The following is a 22,986-nucleotide window of genomic DNA, read 5'->3' on the forward strand; positions in this document are numbered from 1 at the left end:
GGGACTGGGTGTGTGCAATGCGCCCCGCTCCACCGCTGGTATTGGCTGTGTGTGAGGTTTTGTTTTGTTTTGTTTCTTAAGAAATAAATGCACAGACGCTTGCAAAGTTCCGGGCTCCCCTGAAGCTGCGGAAGCCCCCGGATGGGAGCAGGCGGGGAGAAAAGTTGGGGAGCAGGCGAGAGCAAGGGGGCAAAGCCGAAGGAGGTTGCAGCGCTGGCCTGGTCCCCGCCCAGGCGTCTACTCGCCCGCCTTTGCCTCTGAGTCCTCCCCGCTGGGCTGCGTGGAATTGATGAGCTTGTTTTCCTTTTTCCACTTCATGCGGCGGTTCTGGAACCAGATCTTGATCTGGCGCTCGGTGAGGCAGAGCGCGTTGGCGATCTCGATGCGGCGGCGCCGTGTCAGGTAGCGGTTGAAGTGGAACTCCTTCTCCAGCTCCAGTGTCTGGTAGCGCGTGTAGGTCTGGCGGCCTCGGCGCCCATGGCTCCCGTACACAGCACCTGCGAGCAGAAACAGCCGGGCGCCGGTAAGCCAGGACCTGAATGGTTGACCCACTCAGCCCAGTGCCTTCCACAAGGGGCATATGAACTGAAAACCACCCCACCTCCACTCCAGCCTCTCCCACTATGTCTGGGGCCCAAAGCATACTGAATGGGAGATTATTTCATACCAAGCGAGATGTTTTCCACCTATAAGGACTTGGGGTGGACATTATTGTTTTTGAAAAATCTGCCTCATAGGAAAACCATTACAATCAAAATAACAGAATGGGCATTCTTAATTTGGGACGCCCAGGTCGTGTTTTTGTGGGGATGCAGGGTGTGTGGGGGGGGGCGTGGGGGAGGTGTGGAACCATATAAGTAGTGTACACACTCTGAATTCATAGTGGTCTCTCTGAGGATGCTACTGTGACCAGCCATGTCAGAACTCAACACATTTTTTGAAGAGTTAAAAATGGTCAGCCCTCTTGAATCTTTACACATTCTCCCATATTATATGACCCTTCTGAGAAATGCAGAACTCCCCCAAGGATTAAGTGGATTTTAATGCAAAACATTATAATTTTAACAATCCGCATTAGGCTCTGTCCTAGGGAATTCCTAGGAGTCTTTGGGATTCCCTGTGGAGTCTTTGGAAACCAGAGGCTAAGAGATGGAGCTATAGTTAGTCTAGGATTTCTAGCAATGTAGGATCGTGTTGGGCTGTCTGATCTGTGCCAAAGATCCCCAAGGGTGGTGGGGATCCCTCCAAGACAGGTGTATGAACTCAGGCATGGGCTCAGAAGAAGGCAGAAGTTGGCTAAGAGTGAGCAGTTGAGTGGAAGGGGGAGGAGGTGAGGGAGGAGAGAGAGAAAAAATCCTGAGTCTGGGGCTGTGGCCCTCCAAGGCTTTGGGGAGACACTGGAAGAGGCCAAATGGCCACCTCTCTGTGTACGGGTTTCTGAAGGACAGAAAGGAGAGGGGGTTGGGAAGCAAAGGGTATTTATCAGTGATCGGTGCAAAAGGCCCTCTGGCTTGGGAAGCTGAGCAGGGTACCCAGGGCGCATGGGTCCCCATCAGCCTCTCTCTCTCTTCAGGCTGTCCCTGTCACAGGTCTCATATATGTCTCAGTGCCCCCATCCTCCCCTAAAGTGTCACCTTACATGGACACTGGGGCCCTGCCCTTCCTCTGCCATGGCCTGATTGTCCCATTGGGAACTGATTTTTTCTTCTCTTTTAAAAAGCCAAAGAAACTTTGCTAGTTCTTTCCTCCTTTCTCTCTATTCCTCTTTCTACTCTGTTTCCTCCTTCTTTCTTTCTTTTCCTGCCTCCTTTCCCCTCTCCCTCCACTGTCTTGGGATATGCCTTACCCGCGCAGGAGTTCATCCGCTGCATCCAAGGGTAAACGGGACTCGTGTACTTCCGGTCGACGCCTTCGTCATGGAGTGCTTTGCCCTGCCCGCTGCTGCTGTCGGGTTTGTACTGCTGCTCGGGAGAAAAGTGCAGGTAGTCCCCGGGGCCCCTCTGCTTGCCACTGCCCGAGGGCGAGGCGCCACTGAGGTCCTTATCAGAATAGAAACACGAGGCCCCGTACTCGTAGGAAGCCCGGTTGCAGGCCAGGACAGAGTTGGACTGTTGGTAGAAACAAGGTGAGGTGTACGTCTTGTCCGGGAGACTCGACGCCCCGTACGAGGCCGGGAAGGGCCTCAGCGCGTCATAGCCGGCCTGGTAGAGGGGCAGCTGGCCCAAGAAGGAGTCCTGGCCGCTGGGCAGGCTCCCGGGGAAAGTGGGATTCACAAAATAGGAACTCATTTGCGCGCCCCTCTGCAGGACTGTGATTTGTTGTGTATTAGTACATCTGGCTATAACTATTAGTAGTCATCGAACTGGTTTGTTTCTGGATGGCCGAACGCCAAAAGCGACAGCAGCAAATCGCACCAGCTGACGCCGCGGCGGCCAATGGGAGCAAGCGCCGGAGCCCGCTCCCCAGGGACCGCGGCGACCGAGGCAGCAAAGTTACAAACAGCCCCCAGCTCGCCCGCCCGCCGTCCGCCCGGCAGATTAATGGGCGCGCACAGCCAGCCGGCCCGGCTCTCTTCCTGAACGCCAGCGGCGGGCACGGCCCGTTCAGGGGCGAGCCGATCAGGCCAGAGTAGGGACACTAACGCTCTGGCCGCCGCAAAGGCCCCGCCAGGCCCCCTCCTTCCTCCTCCCCTTTTTGCTTTATTGAATTTTGCGGGTTCCCCGCCCCTCCTCCTCCAAACAGGAAACCTGAAGGTCCTGCGCCAGGAGGGGCGGTGACAAAGGTGGCTTTGCTCCCTGCCGGCCTGCACTCCAGGCACGGCCCCGAATTGCCCCTCCCCTAGCGCTCCCCTATTCGTGGGTGCGAGTTCTTGAGCTGGAGCAAGGGCCATGAGAAACCAGGCCTTCACTCTATCCTCTTCACTCGTGCGCCTTAGCAATCGGTGAACTCCCTTATTCTCTCCTTCTCCACTCACACCAGGGGCCTGGGCCTTGCAGCCCAGAGCTGAAGGATCACCTCCAGCTGACCAGGACTCAGCCAAACGTAGGTTCTTCCCACCCATTCCCTCCTCCCACATACACATCCTGTTTGAGTCCCAAGGGGCTCAATGACCCGCGCCTGCCTGGTCTTAAAGCACCCCTTCCAGCTGGGCGTCCCCGTCCCACCTTTGAACCCAAGGAATTAAGAGGCCAGAAACCACTGGTTTTAACAAGAAAGGACCGACAGAGCAGCGGCCGTCAGACTGGGCTCCTAAGCCAGCCGAGGGACCTGCTCCCCTGCCCAGCGCCTGGGGACTCGGCATCTGCTGCGAGAACCGCTCAGAGCTGAGGCGGATAAAAATCCAGATGTGGAATCTTTCTGTCCACATTCCAGAGGCACAGAAGACGCAGGGGCCCTGGCCAAGCTGGGCACAGAGGGCAGCTCTGCGGGGCCCAAGGCCGCGGGATAATTGATGGGCTCGGTTTCCGGGGCGCCCGACAACCGACACTGTCCTGGGGCCGCCCTCTTTACTGCCCTTCCTGGGATCGCACGGAGGGCTGCCGCCCCTCAGTCTCTCCGGAACCGGGAATAGTTGTCTCACCGGCTCCAGAAATCCTGAACTGCTTTCATTGCTGTTCCAGGCCTGGCGGTCCCCAGACAGGACATTAAAAGCCTGTCCTGGGCTGCTCACTCTTGCCTGAGAGGTGTGCCTTCGAGATAGTTGACTTTTACAACACATGGATCAATCTCGTTTTGTAAAATGTGATAGCAGCCCAATGGCATTTTTACAACTGTGTTTGTTAGGCTTGTAAAACCCCCTGAATTAGCTTTAAAATCCTCAATTCTGTGGAGGTTGAAGAAAGACTATTTAGGTGATTTGGATGGATTTCTGGAGACTGTTTACAGATCTGTAAAACCCTGGCCAATGCAGGCTCACCGGTTCCGGACTTAGTGGGGAGGTGGCAATTGGCAGTGTTCCAGTAGGAATCTAGTAATGACTTAGTCTCTTCCTTGCTTTTTCAATTTTTTTCCTGAGCTCTTCTCCCCCAAAGGGAAAAAATTGGGAAAGGACTGGCCTAAGGTAGACCTCCAAAGAGTCCAAGAGGCACTCCTGGAAGGCGGCTACTAGCCCGGCAATGGGGGCTACCCCTGGAAGCTGGATGCCTGTTCCCCAGTCAATCTGTCCTGGAAAGGGTTTACTTTGCATATAAAGCAGGGCCTTCAATGAGAGGATAGAATTGGGCATTTCCCACACATTACTTCAGGGAAAGAATTCAATAGGTGAAAATGAAAACTGGAGTCAAAAAATTAAAAGGGACTTTTAAAAATAGCTGTTTGAAGAAAATAATGTTTGTGGAGTTTTTTTCTTAAAATTATCAGACAACGGTGATTTTAAGCAAGGTATTGTTTAAGATGAAAACAACCGTTTGGAGATGTCAATCAATGTTTACATTTATAATTTCCTTTTCATTCCTCTATGTCCCACACAGTGGTGGGGTTGGTGTCAATTTACTGTTGTTATTATTATTTGTCATGGCTTGACCAGGATTCTCGATCTAATTATTGTTCCAGCTGACAAGAGAATTTGATTTCTCAGCTAAGAGCCAGAAAACATTATATTTCTAGCTTCTATAGGCCCTAAGATGGAAAAATATATATTACATTGGAATCTTTACATGTTAGCCAAGGCTAGTGCATATCATGTTGGCAGCTGACCAATTCATTTCTCCAACCGGATACACACACACACACACACACACACACACACACACCTCTCTCTCTCTCTCTCTCTCTCTCTCTCTCTCTCTCTCTCTCTCTCTCTCTCTCTCTCTCTCAGAGAGAGGACCATTCCGGCAAGAATAGGCAGCCCAGACCTTCCAGAGAGCCTCTCCTGTGATGGTGAGAATGGCCACCCCAGGGCTCTCTCTCTTCCCTGCCAAAGCCACGCAGAAAGCGACTTACCTTACAGTTTCTCTCCAAGGGGGGCAGGATGGTGAGCTGGGCCCCACCGTCTGCCCTTGCCCTGGGCTGCCCATTGAACAGCTCCACCTTCGCCAGCCTGGAGTATGTAGGTGTGGTACCTTGAAGGCCACCTCAGTCCAGCCAGCTCGCTAGCCCAGGCCAGAGCCCAAAGCACACAGGTGCGGCCTCTGCCCTTCACAGGCCTTCCCCTGGAGCCAAAGCCGTCCTTCTTTGCCATAGCCCATCCTCCTCAGAGCAGCCAGGCCTACAAGCCTCAGGACTACAGGTAGTCTCTCCAATTTCAGAATCGCAAAGTCAGAGTGTTCCCTGAACCAGCGTGCACCCCCAGGACGCCTTGGGACGTGCAGTTTGGGCAGAAGTAGCCATGTCGTGCCAGGCGGCCTGTGCAACCAGTCTCCATGGTGCTGGAGTGGGGGTGGAGGGAGGACCCGAGTTTATACCGGCGTCCAGCTGCGGTCAGGGGTAGCCGAGGCGGGGAGATTTCCCGGCCAAATAGGCTCTGGGTGATAGCCCCCAGGTCCCCTTTCGTCCCCCTCTACCCTGCTTGCTGGGAAATCTCTGAGGGGCCGGTACAGCAGTCGCGCCCGGCTGCAAGAGGCGGGCTGCAGCTGGCGCCGGTCCCGGCGACGGCCACGGCGTGGCAGCAGCGAGCGCCAGCACAGTCGCAATAAATAATCCGCCAGCGGCAGCCGCAGGCAGGAAGGCAGCGACCCTAGGATGCAAATACGCCGCTTTATCCGCCCCGAACGCACCCAGAGCACGGGCGAACGTTCCAGACATCCACAGCCCCTTCCTATTTATCGAATCCATACCAAGATATTGTCTCAAGATGGGGAAACAACAACCCAAACAAAAAATAAACAAAAAGAACCTCGGACTCCTTTCTTGTCGCTGTCCGGGGAGTTCCCGGGGCAAATCTGGTCTGATACGCACTTAGGCCGAGCTACAGTTCGAGCCACCGCGCTACGCAAAGCCACCGCCAGCAGCACGCTCCGCGCTTCCTCCCTGGCAGCTCCACAGTCCTCTCCCGGCTCGCGGGAGGTAGGGAGTGCGGTCGCCAGTCCGTTGCGCCAAGGTGGATTGGGGGGTCCCCCTATCGCCCAGACTCGGTTTGCGTCCTTCCTTCAACCTTAACTGCGGGCCCCTGCCACCCGCGCTAACACCATTATGTCCTCTGCACCGAAACTTCCCACCAAGTAACACCAATTAACCCCATCCTCTCCTCCAACACAGAATTCCACCCACGCACCTATTCCCTCTCCCAGCGCTTCAGACACCTCTCTCATCGAAAAACTGGGCGAAAGGAAGCCGTCAACGAGCGGAGAACTCTGGCTGAATTAGTAAGTTTTTCTCTGTTTCTCCCTTTCACCTTTCTCTCTGAAACCAATTCCCACGGAGTAGAAGGTGCTGTGCTGATGCTAATAAAATGACTGTGGATTAATGCACTTTGTCCTCACCTCTTCCCACCTTCCCAGGTCAAAAACGGTTTCCTGTTGTTGGGGAATCCAACAAAACCAAATAGGGCCATGAATGAAAACACAAAAATCCAAACCCAAGGGGCTGGCGGGGAACACAGTGTGCCGGGCCACTTCCTTTTGGGCTTCACGGGGTCACTGGGGAAGGGAAGAGAGACGACCCAAGGGATGCTGCCCTGTGCCTGGGAGCTGTGCCACGGAGGGCCGAGGGAAGGGCACTTACTGCCAAGGCGAGCCAGGGAGGGGAAAGGGACTGGTGTGTGCGTGCGTGTGTGCCTGTGTGTGTGACATGTGTGTGCTGTAGTGTGTGATGGGGGCGAGTGTGAATGGGTGAGTATGGTAAGGGGGAGTGTGCCCCTCTTAAAGCCTTCCTGGATGCCCTCTCCCACCGCTGCCGCCGCCGCCTGTCACCTCACCACCTTTGCTCCTATCTCCTCCCCACATGTCTCACCTTCAGACGGCGACTCCCAGAAGCTCCTGCCCCTGTGACAGCTGTCGCTTGGGCAGCCCGAGAGACGAATTGTCCTCCTTCCTGGTGCCAGAGGACGCAGGAAATTAGCCAGGTTGCGAGTTGCAAAGCTGCTGCCGCGGCGCCGGGAACGGGGCGCGCCCCATCTCCAGCCGGAGCCGCCAGGCCTGGCCTGGTCGGGGCTTGCCTTCGCTCGCCATCTCCGGACAAAGCGCAGCCCAGCCGGGCTCGAAGGCAGAGCTCCGAAGCAGGCAGGACGGAGCGGAGCAAAAGAATGCGGCTCTATTCTCGCAAGGGAAATTATAAAAAAGTTCATGTTCACGGTTCTCATCCACATGACCGACAGCGGCCAATGGAAGGGCCGAACAACTCATAAAGTTGTATTGCAAAGTTGTAAATTTTCATAAACAACAACGGATTTATGACCCTTTCCCCATCACTGAGAGGAGGCAGCTCTTACACCGGCGCCATCTTACCACCGAGGCCGCCCAGACTTGGGGCCTCAGGTTTTATAGACCCTTTTGGGCCCGGGTTTACTAAAAGAGCCATAAGAAGCGGACCCAACCCAGGCAGGAGACTGGAGACGAGGTCTTGCAGGCGGAACTCAGGATGCTCTGAGCTGCCTGCACAATCCCTCGCCCTTCGCCCCTCGCCCCTTCCCTGCACCCAGATGCCCCAGCTCCTGCCCAGGCTGCGCAGCGCAGCGGGGGTCTGCGGTCCTAGCCCCTCCCCGCGCCACCTACAGCAGTGCCGGACCCTGGGGCGCCCTTGCCTTGCCTGCAGGCGGGATGGGGGCCTTAAATCCCATTTCCTAGCCTGGGGCTGGGTTCAGGGCGCATGCGAAATCCGTTATCAGCCTCTGGGTAATGCCCCTTTCCAAGCCCACTGCGCAGCCTTAGAGGAAAGGGTGGATTTGAAATTTCCTCATGGAATTTATGGAGATTTTTAGGGAGCTTCATAGAATATAACGTATCTACCAGAGATTCCGTTTTCAAGGGATCTAGAAGATGTTAGTGCACACACAAAAACCAGACAAACGTCTCTACACGGATAAAGGCACATATACAATTATGCACACAGGGAAGGGCATACACTCTATTGTGGGCACAGAATGACATGCAATTATGGACACACAGAAACACATGCACCCAATTATGGACACCAAAATATACACAATTGTGAAATTAGGTAAAAACACACACACAGAAATACATACACAGAAAAATAAGCACATACTCATACAAATACACACATAAAAATACATAAAAAGATACATGACACCAATACATGGGCTCCAACACTTGGACCATCACAGGACAGCCACCCCACTTTTGCCTCCCCACTGCCCCTTTCCCTCCAGCCATGCTCACCTCCCCTTTCCCAGTCTCCTCTGGATAAGGCAGTCCACGTTTTTCTTTGTCACCAAGCATCTTTATTTTTCAGTTACATAAAACACAGTTAGCTGGGCTGGGAAGTGTGCCTTCCCTGAACCCCAGGATGGAGCTGAGGGGGACACAGGACAACACAGGAGATGAAGGGCATTGTGGAGGGCATTGGACCTCCCCACCCACTACAGTTAGCTCAAGACAACATACCATGCTACAAAGTCACCCCATTAACACATCCTTTCCAAGTCAAGACACTGCCTTACAAATGAACTCCAAGACTATAGAAACGATCAAACAAAAAAATCTTGTTCAAATATACAGTATCTGCAATTATAGGAAACATCAGGGCGTACATATTTAACACAGCTGAACAGTAAGATACAGGAGCCAGAGGAAAGGACAGCGAAGCTGGGAGCATCTCCACAGTCCTACTAAGCAGAAGCTAACCCAGAGATCTGCAGCCAGCTCAGGAACATTCCCCTCCAGAAGTGGGGGTTGATGGGCCTGAACTTTGGGTGCCAAGCCAGAGAAGGAGGGATTGATTCTAGGGTGCAGCACTTAGAATGCTTTTTGGAATAAATATATTATTTTTCAATTTAAATAGATGCCAATACCCTGATCCTGGACCTCAGCACATTCTCAGGGCAGCCTCAGGGACCCCAAAAGCTGCCAGCTGTAAGCAGCAGGGGCCTTGCCTGGGAGCAGTTGGCACTAGGTAGCAGGCAAGCCAGTCAGCACAAAATAGGTAGTTTTAGGGGAGTAGGTAGTAGTGAGATTCATGTTCTTGCGGATCTGGAAGGGTGGTGCTGGGTGTCTGCCAGTGCTGGGATACATAGGGGCTTCCTGGGAATGGAGGCCCTCTGGGCTGGATACATAGGTAGTTTGGGGGTGCCTCGAGCAGAGGCCTGTGCTAGGTAGTATTTTGGCCGCGCCAGCGCAGGGCCGGCTGACCTGGGGTTGGGGGTGTCTTTTGGGGTCCTCGGAGGCAGAGGGAATCCAAGGCGACCCAGTCGCTGCGGCCGCTCAGTCCACAAAAGTTGGGAGCTGGAGTAGGTGATGGGGGCCGGGTAGAGTGCAGGTTGGGGACTGTTTTGTTTGTTCTTTTTTTTTTTTTTTACATTTTCTTTTATTTTTCCCATTTTTGTAAATAAAACCAGTGAGTCTCTTAAAGACGCTTTTCCGACTGTCCGGTGCAGCAAGGGCCCCGGCTCAGCCCCTCATTCCTCCTCGTCTTCCTCTTCTTCATCATCGTCCTCCTCGTCAGCCTTGTCTGCGGCAGCGGTGACAGCGGCAGAGGGCACGGCGCCCTCCGGAGCTGCGGCGGTAGCTGGACCTTCGTCCTTATGCTCTTTCTTCCACTTCATGCGGCGGTTCTGGAACCAGATCTTGATCTGGCGCTCGGTGAGGCAGAGCGCGTGGGCGATTTCAATGCGGCGGCGCCGCGTCAGGTAGCGGTTGAAGTGGAACTCCTTCTCCAGCTCCAGTGTCTGGTAGCGCGTGTAGGTCTGGCGGCCCCGCTTCCTGTCAGGTCCTGAGAACAGACATGCAGACACAGGAACACACGGACAGACAAGTAGACAGGGCACTCGTTAGGCTGCTGTCCCAGAGCCCACACCTTCCTCCTGGCCTAGTCCCAGGCAAGCATCGCCCTCTGCCCCAGGCCCCAAACTGAGCTAGAGGAGGGGGGGGGGTGGTAGGGAAAGACCCCAACTGCAGTGCCAGACGCGCAGGCAGCTCTGTAATCAGCAAAGGCACAGAATCCCAACTTTACAACCGCCTTTTCCAGCCGGCTAAGCTTCCACAATGTCCTGCTTCCCCTGACAAAGGAAAACTGTAAATATAGAGTGTGGGCAAGTGGGAAAAGCTGCACTTTTGCCATTCAAAGATGAGCCCGGCCATTCCCCCACCTTGCTAGGCAAGTGGGCGACTCTTCCCAGCAGCCTGAGACCTCAATCCCCAGGACCTTCCTAGGGCACCCCGACCCTCTGTCCTCATTCCCTCGCCCCCATCTTGAAATGGCCCCTGGCACAGGGTCGGGTGAGAGGCCCTGGAGGGCTTGGCTCTCCCAGCTTTTGAGAAAGGAAAGCCAGGCAGCAAGGAAAAGGAGGAGGGAAAGAAGAAGAAAGGGAGGGAGGGTGACAGAAGAGGGAGAAAGAATAGCGAACAAACTTAATATTAAAATTCCAAGGCAAATGGAGTTAAATAAATTTACGAGGACCGAACCCATTAATTGGGCCATAAAAAGTTTTATGAGCCTCATTTACATACAATGTTATGGGCTCCACGCAATGGCGCCTCCGCTCTAATTAAAACCAGAAAGGCTGCGCCGGGAGTCACGGGGCTGCCAGCTCGCAACAGCCTGGCTCCGCTCTTCCGGCCCCCGGCTCCGCGCTCACCAGCGCCGCGCTCCCCGCTCCCGGTCCCGCTCCGCCAGCCCGGCCAGCCTAGCGACTGCGCCTACCTGAAGACCGCATCCAGGGGTAGATGCGGAAATTGGCCTCGGCTGAGCCGTGCAGCACGCCCTCGTCCGCCTTGTCGCAGGCGCCTTTGGCGAGGTCACTGCAGAGCCCGGGGATGTTTTGGTCGTAGGAGGCGCAAGGCAGGTTGCTGTAGGCGTCGGCGCCCAGACCGTAGCCGGATGCAAAGGGGCTCTGATAAAGGGGGCTGTTGACATTGTATAAGCCCGGAACGGTCGAGGCGAAGGCGCCGGCGCCCGCCCCGTAGCCGCTTCTCTGTGAGTTGGGCGCAAAGGAGCAAGAAGTCGGCTCGGCATTTTGGAACAGAGAAGCCCCCGCCGTATATTTGCTAAAAAGCGCGTTCACATAATACGAAGAACTCATAATTTTGACCTGTGATTTGTTGTCCGGCAGCTTTCAGTGTCGGTTTTACGAGGTAGCGTGATATATGATAACATTACACCCCCAGATTTACACCAAACCCCATTTTCTTTTGGACTGAGCTCGCCGCAGCACGTGACCGCCCACATGACCGCCTCCGCCAATCTCAGCAGCCCTCACAGGTGGTCTCGCTCCGCTGGGCCCACGGCCGCCTAGAATGGAAGGGGAGGCTCAAATATGCGGCCAACGAATCCGCCCGCGCCCTGCGGGCCTGGCGCGTCCGGCGGAAAAAGACCCTGAGGCTCCGCGGGAGCGCCCAGCTGGCCGCCAACCTCGGCACTGGGGTCTGCAGACGCCGGGAGGCCCCGGCCTCGCGCAAACCCCCCACTCCTGCTAGTGAGCCCTGGACCCAGCTTGGGATCCTCCCCATCCCTCTCTTGTCCGCTTGCCCAGCCCCTGGAAGGATCTCTGTTCCCCGCAACAGCCTGCCCCTCGGTGGCCTTGTGGGCAGGACTCAGCTATGAGCAGATCGACTCTGCCCAAGTCTTCTCTCACCCAGGTCCAATGGGCGACAGGCCGGACTTAGACTCGGATCCAGACGGGGAAGGCGGAGCATCGCTTGCAGCTGCAGCGAGAATGCCACCGCAAACTGGAACCATGTGGTTCGAATAAAGTCAACGTCTCTCAGCTTCCTTTCCTTAATCGCAGGCACACTGTTTATCCGCCCTAAAGGAAACAGTGAAATATTTATCTATTAATGAGACTCATTTGCCAACAGATTTATTAACGTGGGGTTCCTCTCCCTCCTCCCGGACGCTGTAGTGCTGCAGGCTCTGTGCCTTGGCTCCTGGGCACCTGGCTGGCTCCAGCAGTCCGATAAATGGCTAAATATTCTTTTGTCCTTGCCACAACTTCTGGTTCCCCTCTGGCGCATGGGGACCCAGGGCTGTTTCCCCAGCTTGGAGAAATCTCAGGCCTGCACCCTTCCAGACGCTCCCAACAGTGGAAGGTTTCTGGTAGCCTTCACCTCAGCCACCCTTAGGCCTCCACCTCCTAGGCTGGGGTGCCTGGGAACAATACGTGCTTTAGAGCCGATTTGGAGAGTGGGCTCTGGCGTCTAGGGACTGCAACCCCCTGTGGACTTCCATTTCTTTTGAAGACACCAAAAACAAATAGGGGGACCACCCCCTAAATGCCACCCAGCTGTGGAGGCTTCACCTATCCAAGTACCAGCTCACACGGAGCTGAGCGCACGGTGGTCTCACTCCCTCCCATCCAGGCCTCCAATTCCTGCCTTCCCAGGCCTCCGACCCCTGCACCATGTTGAACCAGCTGAAGCTCCTGCGGCCCACCGCTCGGTGGAGGATGGTGGGGAGAACCCTTCCTCTAAACGCCTCATAAACTGCCGGGCTGCTCTGGAAGCCCAGCCACCTTTTACTGCTCAGCTCGATTACACACCATAAACCCGACCTCACAATGGAATTGCCCCGGAAATTCTCCTGTAAATTATAGAGTTGAGTTCCTTGTGTACAAAGCACTTCCCATCACTTTCAGAGGGTCCAGGCCGCCCCCGTTTACCGCACCCTCTCAGGGGGTCCCAGGAATACAAAAGGTGGAGGGAGGCTTCAGATTGAGACGCCATGGAGCCCCAGTCCCTGCGCAGTGAACCACCCGGGCTTGGGAGTGAAGGCGGGGGCTGGTGGGGCAGGTGGGCCCTGGGCTGTCTCCTCCCGGGCCACGGAAGTCCAGGGGTAGGGATGTGGGATGGGGGACAATATCCGGAGATGCCTTTATGGCGGATCAGATGATACTGGGTGTCCGATGGAGAATAGAGGGAGTAAGACAAAAAGAAAAAACCTAAATAATCCCTGTCGCATCGCCTTCTGGAAGGAAATAAAAACCCAAGCAAGTTAAAGGAAGATGAAACAAACAAGAAGGCTAGGAGATCAAAGAGGCAGAATTAGACCGCTTTAGACCAATAAATTGTTCCTGGGGTGACACAGAGCAAGATGCAAAGAAAAAAGACCAAGGCCCCCGCCGCCGCCGCCGTCTGTCTAGACTCAAGCGGCTGGAGGGGCTGACAGAGCTGGTGTTTAAAGTAGAACCTGCCCAGTCCAACAGCCCGAGCGGGGAGCGATTTCGGGGAGTGCGGGAAGGAACGCACTTCGCCAAGGGAGGGCTGGGCGCCCTCGCCACCGGCTCATCCCTGCCCCGGTTTTGCCCGGCGCGCGTCCAGGAGGTCCTGGCAGGACACACTGCCCCTCTGCCCTGGCCTAGGAGGATCCGGATACCGCCCGCAAGGCTTCGGCCCTTATGGACCCAAGTCAGCCAACTGGGCCGAGTCCTGCGGACACCGAAACCTCCCTTTCGTTTACAGGCTTCTTTCTCCCCTCCTGCCCTGTGTGGCCTGATTTAAAACGAAAAGGTCGGATAAAATCAGGCTTTCAATAAGGCTTCTTTAACTGCGTGTTCTCTATTCATTGGTTCTCTACTTATTTGACTGAAAAGACACAAATGCACTAGGTTATGTGAGATAATTTTCACAGAAATACTCATTAACCCTCAGCCTGAAGCACGCACATGTAGGCGGGTATCTAATCAGCCGAGCTATCTTTGGATAGATATTTTCAACTGCTGTCCCTGAGCTTCCTTCCTACCTACTGGCAGAGCGTGTTCACCCTGCTTCTTGTTACCAAACACCAATATCTAAATTCAATTATGAAGGTAAAGCCAGCTCTAGGCAGGGAATAGCATCTTCCAGAGATTTGGTGGGTGGCTGGCGAATTGCTTCCTCAAGGTTTCCACCCTTGCCTCTCTCACGGGCTGCATCTGTTCCCCACCCAGTCAGTGAGTGATCCCTGGCCTGGGCGCAAAGACAAACCCGTCCCCGTCGGTACAAATGAGACTGGGTTGGCGTGGGGTCCTGCCTAGGTGAAGGCCCGCTGCGAGGAAACCACTCCCAGGCTTCCCAGAGGAAAAGCAGACTCCCAGTCACCAGCCTGCCAAGGGCAAGGGAGGCGCCTTTGGACAGTCCACCCAGGCCTGGGAGACCCTGGGCTGCCTGCACCTACCTGAGGCCTCCGTGCTCGGTGGAGAGACGCAGTAGCCACCGATCTGTGATTTCATTTATTTGTAGTTACACAAATCGAGCTTTCTCTCTGAATCCACAGATCTGCGACTTCACCATTTATTTGTAGTTAAAGAAATTGAGCTATCTGCGGCTTGAATACAAAGCCACGGTTGACTCCCGGGGAAGCTATAAAACCCTTCTTACAATCAGATGTTGTGAAGTTATATACGGAAATATAATGAAGGCGTGTGTCTCTAATATCGATGTGTATACATATACGCATATATGAGATGAGAGAGAGACGGAGAGAGAGAAAGGAGAGATATTGTGTGTGTGTGTGTATGTATGAAAGGAGAGAGAAAACAAACGCCGGGGAGAGACATCAGCCAAAATCCAGTTCCCAGTTTTACAGCGTGTACAGCGCGGAGATGCGGGCCGTAAACATTGTGTGGGCTTGGCGGAGACTATTACGACCCAAATAAATGCACTGTGCTGCGTGTTCACAGGGCTCTGGGACGCTTCGAAAGGTTCTCTGTTTGCTTTTGCGTTTTCCCTCTGGAACCATTCGACATCCGTGGCTGATGCTCGCACCCGAGAGGAGGCCGCAGCGTGTTCCCCGCCTAGGGTCCGCGAGAGGCTGGGCCTGGATTGGGGTCCCCTCCCTTCTGGCCTCCTGATGGGTGAGCAGCCTCGGTTCCTCTACAGCGGAGGACATGCCGCGGCTAGAGACAGCCCGGGCGGCTTGCACACCGTGTGCGACACTTTTTGTGCTACGGTGTGATTGTTATATTAAACATCACATTAAAAAAATAATCAAAGCAGTGCCTGGTTTGTCCCCCGGGATTCTCTTCCCATTCAACTCGGCCCGTCCCCTAGACCTACAGTGGACAGACACCGAGATTGCCTTTACGCCCAATGTTCACCGCCTAATTTTATTGTTTCGATTCAAGCCAGCCGAGTCCCGGCGTCCTGACTCTGTCTTGGGTTCTGACTCGCCGGGCCCTGACCCAGGTCGCAGGTTTCGAGGGCCTCCTGGGCGGCCGCGGGACCCGGGGCCACGGTGTGCGCCTTCGGCACGCACTGTCCACACCCTCTGGGCGGTCATCAGGTCCGGGGGCTGCAGGCGCTCCTCCAGTGTCCAACAGTCAGCCGCGGCTCCATGGAGCCTGGTTGTGTCAGGCCTGTCTCAGCTGAGGACGGTGACCCTGGAGCCGCGCCGGCGCCTGGAGCTGCTGCCCCGCGGCTGCCCGGACAGCTGCAGCCCGGCTCGCTGGGCCCTCAGGATGGGGTCAGGGAGGCGCGAGCGGTGAGGGTCGGGCAAGCCCCCGCCGATTCCTTGTTTCCCAGCGAGGCTTCTAGCCAGGCGTGAGGAGCACCGAAAATATAGGGCGGCTGTTCACTAAAATCTGGGGCTCCCATTCCAGAAAGGCTCGTGTCAAGTCGACATCTTAGGAACTTCCCCAGGGCTGCGGAGGCCGGAGATGGCGGCGAGGAAGCCTCTTGCATGGAGCCACACTGCCATCTGCTGGCCATCATTCGGTACTGCAGCCTCAGCTACCTCGGCCGGCCTGAGTTTTGGGAGCCCCCGGCTAGCCCACCGCACTCCACTCCCAGAGGAGGGGCGTGGGCCTAGGTCCTGGGGAGTCTGCGTGGAGCCCGGAATCTACTGCAGAGGAGGCAATGCCAATAAAAGAGCTGTTTCCGCAGTCGCTTTATCGGCGGCAGACAGAACAAATGAACAAATGAAAGGGCTTTGGTGGAATATCCTAATTAGGGCTGGACAGTTGTAAACTCATTAAGGGACGAATTCCAGACAGTTCGCAGACCTGGCCTTTATGGCACACTCTTACTGCCTATTCTTTGAAGTTCCTTCTGTCTACAACAACAGAGGGCGTCCCAGCCTGGCGGCGGGGTGGGGGTGGGGGTAAGGAGACGCCTCATCCACCCGCGCCCTGGTTCCCCTTTTAAACTTAGAATACATCCAACTTTGCAGAAGTCGTGGAGTGGGGGAGGGGGAAGGGCGAGAGAAGCAAGGGGGTGGAAGCGAGGCCGAACCCTCCGGCCACATCTGGAAAGCGCTCAGGCCTCCGAAGTTGTGGCCGTTCCCCCCGCAGTCCTTTACACCCCATAAACGGTAACAGCCCTCATTTTCTTTTATGGCGCTTCGGGGCTAGTCAGTTGCCTCAGCCCTGCCTCTATTAGGACTTGTGCTCGGGAGGCGCTTGCAGTGCAGGACCCAAATTCTCTCGGGCCAGGCTGGCAGAACGCCGCGGGGGAGGGTGGCGAGCGGTACGAGGATGCAGGGCTTTGTTCCTTTGCAAGCCCCCAAAATGTTTGCCTGCATGGCCGCGTTGGGCCAGTGGGGCTCCTATTTCCCTCTTCAGAGCCTGCTTAGAAGGCGGTCCCCAGCTCTATCCTGCCACCTTCTCCCCCTTTTCCCCACCAAACTAACGAAGGCCCAGGTTTGGGAATTTTCTCGGGGGCACCAAGGTGAAAGAGTCGTTTTTCCACCGCTACTGGCCAGCCCAGCCCAGCTTCTCAGGGGCTTCTCCGCCGTCCAGCACATAGACACAAGGCCGGGAGCCTGGTTCCGCCGCCAGGCAGCTGGCCTGTTTGGGAGAGCTTAGCTCGGCGGACTGGTTGTGGCAGGTCCCGCTCCTGAAAGCCAGCCAGAGGCAAAATTGGGGCTCTTTCTCCCCATCCCAGCCCGCCCCTACCCAGAGACTCTACACAGGCTCCCCTGCCCAGAGAAGAAGGTGCAAAGAGCAGAACCGCAAAAAATAGAAAAGAATCAATATATTTTATTTGGCAAAAAGTTAAATATCATCTCAACACAACAATTTGGTCAGTAGGCCTTGAGGTAACTATTGCAAAATATACAGTGTAGGTTCAGTCTGATGGAAACCCCAGATTCATCAAGGATACAAATCTACAGTAGCCCATGGCGGTTTCATAGTGTATAATTTATTATCAATAAAATTAACTCCGTTACAATCAGCATCCATTTCCTCTGATTAAAATTAAGCACAAACCCTAAGTAGTAACCTTCTGCACATATGTATAGCTCCGAATTTCCTCACTGTTTGTCTGGTGCAAAAACAATATTCAAGCTTGTCTGATTATGCATATTTTCTTTAATTATATAGATTATATATACAATAGACAAGACAGGACTACAGATCATGGAAAGACGAAAATGCCCGCATTTTTAATGTGGAGAAAACGATGAATCTATGCATCCCCGAGAACACTTTAAAAAATTTTTTTTTATTTCACTGGGAAATCCTTACAGCTAGTTTACAATCATAGGTTAACAGCCTAGTTTTACAGAAGACATATTCCACTACAGAGCTATACTCTATGCAACTGTTTTTTCCCCTCATAAACAACCTGAGTTCAAATTGAATTCTATCTTCCACAATCACAACGGGTGCATCACCCAGTACACAGAAGTTTGAGTCACAAAACATAATTACCACAATAAAACACAGTGTTCAAGTATCTTGGCAGAGCAATCTGCCGCACAAACAGCAAATTAAATTAACTACACAGACTAAAAACTATACAGCCTACCATCAACAGTTGTGCATTATAAAAAGGTAGTTTCTTTCCTTTTAAGTCAGGAACAGGTAGATTTTTAAAAATATATATACAAGGTAGCACACACATCTATCAGCACTAATGCCCCCCCCCTTTTTTTTTCTTATAGAAAATGGAAAGCTTACAATACCTCCTCCATCAAAGCGGCAGGCCTATGAGCCAGCCTGAACAGGGTTTGCCTTGGGGGAGATGTGGCCTGAGGTTTAGAGCCGCTTTGTGCGGGGATGGTGGAGGCTAGGGTGGGGGTGAGAGAAGGAAGAAGGCGGAAGGGGGACGGGCAGTTCTCTTTCTCTCTAGCTCACCCTTTTTTCTAAATAAACCCAAATGGCATCACTCGTCTTTTGCTCGGTCTTTGTTGATTTTCTTCATTTTCATCCTGCGGTTCTGGAACCAGATCTTGACCTGCCTCTCGGTGAGGTTGAGCAGTCGGGCCACCTCGTACCTGCGGTCCCTGGTGAGGTACATGTTGAACAGAAACTCTTTCTCCAGTTCCAGGGTCTGGTGTTTTGTATAGGGGCAGCGCTTTTTCCGAGTGGAGCGCGCATGAAGCCAGTTGGCCGCTGGGTTATCTGTGGAGAAGAGAAACACTGGGTTTAGGAGGAGGAGACGCACACCCTGCTGGGGGCAAAGGAACCTCCTGGGTGGGGTCTCTGGCCGAAGTGCAGAACTCTGCTGAATTGGTTAGGAAAGGCAGTCAGGCCTCGGACACAATGGAACCCTGGCAAACAGACGCACAGACGGTCACTTACAATTGCACGCAGTAAAACTTCAGCTCCCCCTCCCCTCCCAGACCCTCCTTTCTCCTTCCTCCCACTCCCCGAACGCTGTATAGAATGAAATTTGGAAACGGATCTCCTTGCCACGCAGACGGAAAGCATGCTGCCTTGTGTCCTGTAGCAAGATTAGGATTCCTCTGTCCCGTTCACTGACTCGTCTTTCCTTCCCAACCTTTCTCTCTACGCTCCCACCCCCCACTCCTTATTTGACCTTCCTGGAAGGCCTTCGGAGCTGGGCATGCCGTCAGGGCGCCCCAAGGCCGTTGATCAAGTCTGTGGCTTATTTGAATAATCTGGCATGGGGACCCTTGTGGCCCGGGTCGCTCGCGCCTTATCTTGGCAGGATTTACGCCGCCACTGGCCGAAGGCAAGAAGTGGAAGGAAATCGGCCGTCTCCCCCAGCGTCCCGGCTCCGGCTGCCCTGGCTGCCGCCGCTCACGGACAATCTAGTTGCACAGAAGGCTCTCTGGGCTGCATTGCTTTCGAAGAACGGCCCAAAGTATCTCGGTCCTGGGCCCGGGCAGCCAAAGAGAGGGGCGGCCAGTCTTGGCTCGGCCCGAAGTGCCCGCCCCGCCCCCTGTCGCTGCAGCAGCAGGCTCCTCTCCCGTAGCCCTGCGGGCCGCTCTTCACGGCTCTCCGGACTTGGGGCCCCATCTGAGGCGTTCCAAACACCAACTTCTGGCTCCTGGCCCCAACTCCAGAGGCTCCTAGCGAAGACGAAGACAGGCTCGAGAGAAAGCTGGCGGGCCAGCAGATCCGGGAGGCCGGCATGGAGGCGGCGGTGGCGGCTGATTCGAAGGGAGGAGACACTTACTCGGATCGATGGGGGGCTTGTCTCCGCCGCTCTCATTCTCAGCATTGTTTTCGGAGAAGGCGCCTTCGCTGGGTTGTTTTTCTCTATCAACTGGAGGAGAACCACAAGCATAGTCAGTCAGGGACAAAGTGTGAGTGTCAAGCGTGGGACAGTCACCCCTTCTGGCCGACAGTGGTTCAGGTTTAATGCCATAAGGCCGGCTGGAGGGCAAGCCCGCGAAGGATAGCGCACCGGGCGTGGGCTCCAGCCAGGAGCGCATATACCTGCCGTCCGGCGCCGCCGCCGCCACGGGCGCCTGGGGGTGCACGTAGGGGTGGTGGTGATGGTGGTGGTACACCGCAGCGGGTACAGCGTTGGCGCCCGCCGCGTGCACCGGGTTCCACGAGGCGCCGAACACTGCTGCCTTGGACTGGAAGCTGCACGGGCTGAAGTCAGGGTGCTCAGCCAGCGTCGCCGCCTGCCGGGGGGGCTGGCCCAGGGTCCCCGGCGCATAGCGGCCAGCGCTCAGCTCATCGGCGGCGTCGGCGCCCAGCAGGAAAGAGTCCACGTAGTAGTTGCCCAGGGCCCCAGTGGTGGCCATCGCCGTGCCCAGCGCCTGGCCGGCCCGGCCCGACCCACGGAAATTATGAAACTGCAGATTTCATGTAACAACTTGGTGGCACCAGGGGGGGAAGTACAGTCACCTAATAAGTTGCCGGCGCCTGCGCCCCCATTGGCCGTGCGCGTCACGTGCCCGCCCAGCAGAACAATAACGCGTAAATCACTCCGCACGCTATTAATGGCCCAGTGTTTTGCAGTCATAATTTTTATAGCAAAAGCCATATGTTTTTATGTAAAGGGATCGTGCCGCTCTACGATCGGGTTTGTTTTAATTGTGGCCAACGAAGATTAAAAGATCAAATCTAGCCTTGCCTCTGTACTCCCCCGCTCCCCCCGCTCCATACACACACTGCTTAAGCGGACTATTTTATATCACAATTAATCACGCCATCAGGGAGGCGCGGGTCCCGCGTGCGAGTGCGGCCAGCGGACCCCCTCACATAAAATTAGACAATAATTGAAGCCATAAAAAAGCAGCCAAATCGCATTCTCGCTCTACTGTATTTAAATCTGTATTTATGATATTTCATAAGGAGTTATTGTTTCAGAAGCCACACAGGCTGGCGGGAAGTCTGGAACGACCAACAGATTCGTTTGCCTCGCCCTGGCTCCCAGCAGTAAAAATTTACGAGGACTTGGAAAGGTTAGACTGTTGTGTTTGGTAGGCGAGCTCCCTGTAAATAATCCCTGCGGTCCCCGGGAGAGGCGAGTTTACCCCTGGCCGCCTGCAAAAAGTCAAATTCAACGCAGGATCCGTCCCAAACGGAGCAGCCGCCGGCCCTACCAGGGCACTCCAGGCAGGGACTGGTCGCTCAGGGAGTACCGCGGATGTAAGTCCTCACGGCTACCCGCCTGGAGCGAGGGGCGCACGAGCAGTCCTTAAATTCACCTTTGCTGCCAGGACCCCACTGAGGAGCTGGCCAGGAGGGAGCGGCCAGTCGCCCCCAGGGCGAAGGGTTTGAGGGCCTGGTTGGTTGTGTGGGGCGCTCGGCCCCCGGCCGTCGACCCCACGCAAACGCGCGCCCAGCCCACCCTTCTTATCAGCTGGAAATCAGGATTCCCAGGCGCAGGCGGCTGGCGACTCAGCCCTGTGTTCCAGCCTCAGAGGCTCTAACCCTGAGCCCTGCAAGCCTAGTTGAGCTCCCTGAATCCCACCTGGGAAAAAAAATACTCCAAGTGGCATCAATGGAAGGAGAGTCCGGCTTGGGAAAAGGCAGCCTCGCCTGAGACCCCGCGGCTCCGGCGGCTGGGAGGCCCGCACCGATGTGGCCTGTCCCGGGGCCGTGTGAGCCTTTCAGGGCTCCTTCCTCTCTTTCTGGCTACTACTCCGGGCCTCGCCTTGGTTACCTACGGACCCGGCGACTCGGCGGAGAGGTACAAGGCCCGAAGAGAGGCAACCACAGCTCAAGGCCAGGGCTGGAAATTAGAACGGGGAGGGGCACAAGGGCATCGACTCCAGTCCCATTCCTGGGCCTGGCCACACTGGGGAAGTTTATTTCTCACCCATTGCAGGTAAATTAAAAGGTCACAGGCACTCTGTTAATTGGAAGGAAATTCCCCCCCACCCCCAATTCCTAACAGAAAGCGGCGACTCCTAGAAAAGGGGTAATCAAATTCACGTGTGGATACTGTGCCTGCAACAGTGTGTTTTTCATTAGCCCACTTCCCTGACGGCGAGGCTGGCAGACTCGGGCGCTTCCCTCCCTCTCTTTCTTTTTTGCCTTCATCCTCACCAGCAGTTCCAGTATTCCCCCCCAAACACCCTGACACACTTCCGGCTGGGACTCCCATATACCAGCGAGGTTGCCAAGCCGGGCGGATACTGACTGGGTGCCCCTTGCTGCACCCACGCCTGGAAAAGGGAAGCCGCCGACACAATGAACCCCGTCCTGTCCGCCTCATCTCCCTCCCCCTAATATTTTCCTTGCCCTATAAATTCCTCTAGGTCATGCCCACCCCCACCACAGTCCACCGTGTCCTAAATACCCGGCAGTCCGCCAGGCCTCTGAGATTTTCATTTAAAAAATTAACCCTGGAGGAAACCCTGGCTCCTAATTTTAAGTGTCTGCAAATGGGCTGGGCATGTCTGGCTGCCTTTTCCACTTTTTATACCAGAGAAGACACTGATTATTTTAGTATTTTTTAAGTAAAAAAGCTGTTCCTTTAAACAGCCTTAGCCTCAAAATAAGAGAATTACTGAACAATTAGCAGGCCTTGAGTGTTAAGCAGATGTTACTGGTGCCTAGAAAGAGAAGAAAAACCAGAAAACCAAATATTGTCTCCCTTCAGCCCAAAGGTTTGGAGCCAGAATATTCAGACTTTTTTGTCTGCTTTTATTTTGGAAGTTAAAGAGATTGAGTATCATAAAGAAATAGTAAATGACTATAATTTAAAACCACCCCTTCTCGACTGAGATTTCTAAAACTGTGATCTCTGAAATTAATAAATACTCTGGTCCAGAAAATGGCACGGAGGAGTTGAAGGAAATGGGGTATGCGATCCTTTCAGACAGGAGGCCGGTGGCTGTGCAATGGAACAGTTCCTGGGCCTCCAGTCCAGGCAGGGAAGGGAAACAGCTCTGTGGGCACGAATCTGTAACTCTGTGTGTTGGGGGTAGGGAGAGATAGTTTGTTTTCTGTTTTCGGGAGTGAAAATGGTCAGAATGGCTCCCATCTGTAGACTACAAGTTGGAACCATGACCCAAGTTTTTATCAACGGTTCTGGAATTTGGGATTCTTTCTGCCCATCTGAAACATACTGGCTCTTGTAAGGGTCCCCTTCTCCAGTACCCAGTGGCACAAAGGTGCCGTATGGAACATATTTTGTACCTAATAGAAGCCACTAGCAAGCGAGCAGTCAAGCTTTGCCCTAGCCAGTCTTCCTCAATGCGGTCAAACCCCAAGCTGTGACCGGCAGGCCGGGAAGAGCTGGCTAACAGCTTCCCAGAGAATGGCCAGGCTCCAGCGAGGCTGGTTGGGCCTCAGCTCCAGTTCCC

General features: G+C 54.7%; 4 protein-coding genes and 1 long non-coding RNA gene across 6 annotated transcripts in view; 1 reads left to right on the forward strand and 4 right to left on the reverse strand.

Moving 5' to 3' along the window:
* The window catches only part of HOXA3 (homeobox A3), a 46,317-nt gene extending 39,155 nt beyond the window's left edge, over nucleotides 1-7,162 (reverse strand). For both annotated transcript variants that reach the window (XM_033194231.1, XM_033194232.1), the window contains exon 1: nucleotides 6,889-7,162. The gene's annotated coding sequence lies outside the window, so the exon portion shown is untranslated. The remainder of the gene's footprint in view (nucleotides 1-6,888) is intronic.
* Nucleotides 163-2,671, reverse strand: HOXA6 (homeobox A6). The gene is made up of 2 exons (XM_033194241.1): nucleotides 1,847-2,671; nucleotides 163-497 (listed from the first exon to the last, which is right to left on the reverse strand). The coding sequence occupies exons 1-2, from the start codon at nucleotides 2,286-2,288 to the stop codon at nucleotides 238-240; spliced, it is 702 nt and encodes a 233-aa protein (XP_033050132.1). The 5' UTR covers nucleotides 2,289-2,671; the 3' UTR covers nucleotides 163-237.
* Nucleotides 1,899-10,524, forward strand: LOC117073418. Its single transcript, XR_004433229.1, has 3 exons — nucleotides 1,899-1,982; nucleotides 6,196-6,302; nucleotides 6,895-10,524. It is a non-coding gene; the product is annotated as an uncharacterized LOC117073418 (long non-coding RNA).
* On the reverse strand, nucleotides 9,382-11,857 carry HOXA7 (homeobox A7). Its single transcript, XM_033194242.1, has 3 exons — nucleotides 11,687-11,857; nucleotides 10,756-11,343; nucleotides 9,382-9,825 (listed from the first exon to the last, which is right to left on the reverse strand). The coding sequence occupies exons 2-3, from the start codon at nucleotides 11,132-11,134 to the stop codon at nucleotides 9,512-9,514; spliced, it is 693 nt and encodes a 230-aa protein (XP_033050133.1). The 5' UTR covers nucleotides 11,135-11,343; nucleotides 11,687-11,857; the 3' UTR covers nucleotides 9,382-9,511.
* Nucleotides 11,858-16,982: 5,125 nt separating this feature from the next.
* Nucleotides 16,983-21,923, reverse strand: HOXA9 (homeobox A9). Its single transcript, XM_033194244.1, has 2 exons — nucleotides 19,392-21,923; nucleotides 16,983-18,370 (listed from the first exon to the last, which is right to left on the reverse strand). Exons 1-2 carry the CDS (start codon nucleotides 19,969-19,971, stop codon nucleotides 18,132-18,134), a joined length of 819 nt encoding a protein of 272 aa, XP_033050135.1. The 5' UTR covers nucleotides 19,972-21,923; the 3' UTR covers nucleotides 16,983-18,131.
* Between the last annotated feature and the right edge of the window lie 1,063 nt (nucleotides 21,924-22,986).

Source organism: Trachypithecus francoisi, unplaced genomic scaffold (genome assembly GCF_009764315.1).
Source record: "Trachypithecus francoisi isolate TF-2019V2 unplaced genomic scaffold, Tfra_2.0 Lachesis_group4, whole genome shotgun sequence".
NCBI lineage: Eukaryota > Metazoa > Chordata > Mammalia > Primates > Cercopithecidae > Trachypithecus > Trachypithecus francoisi.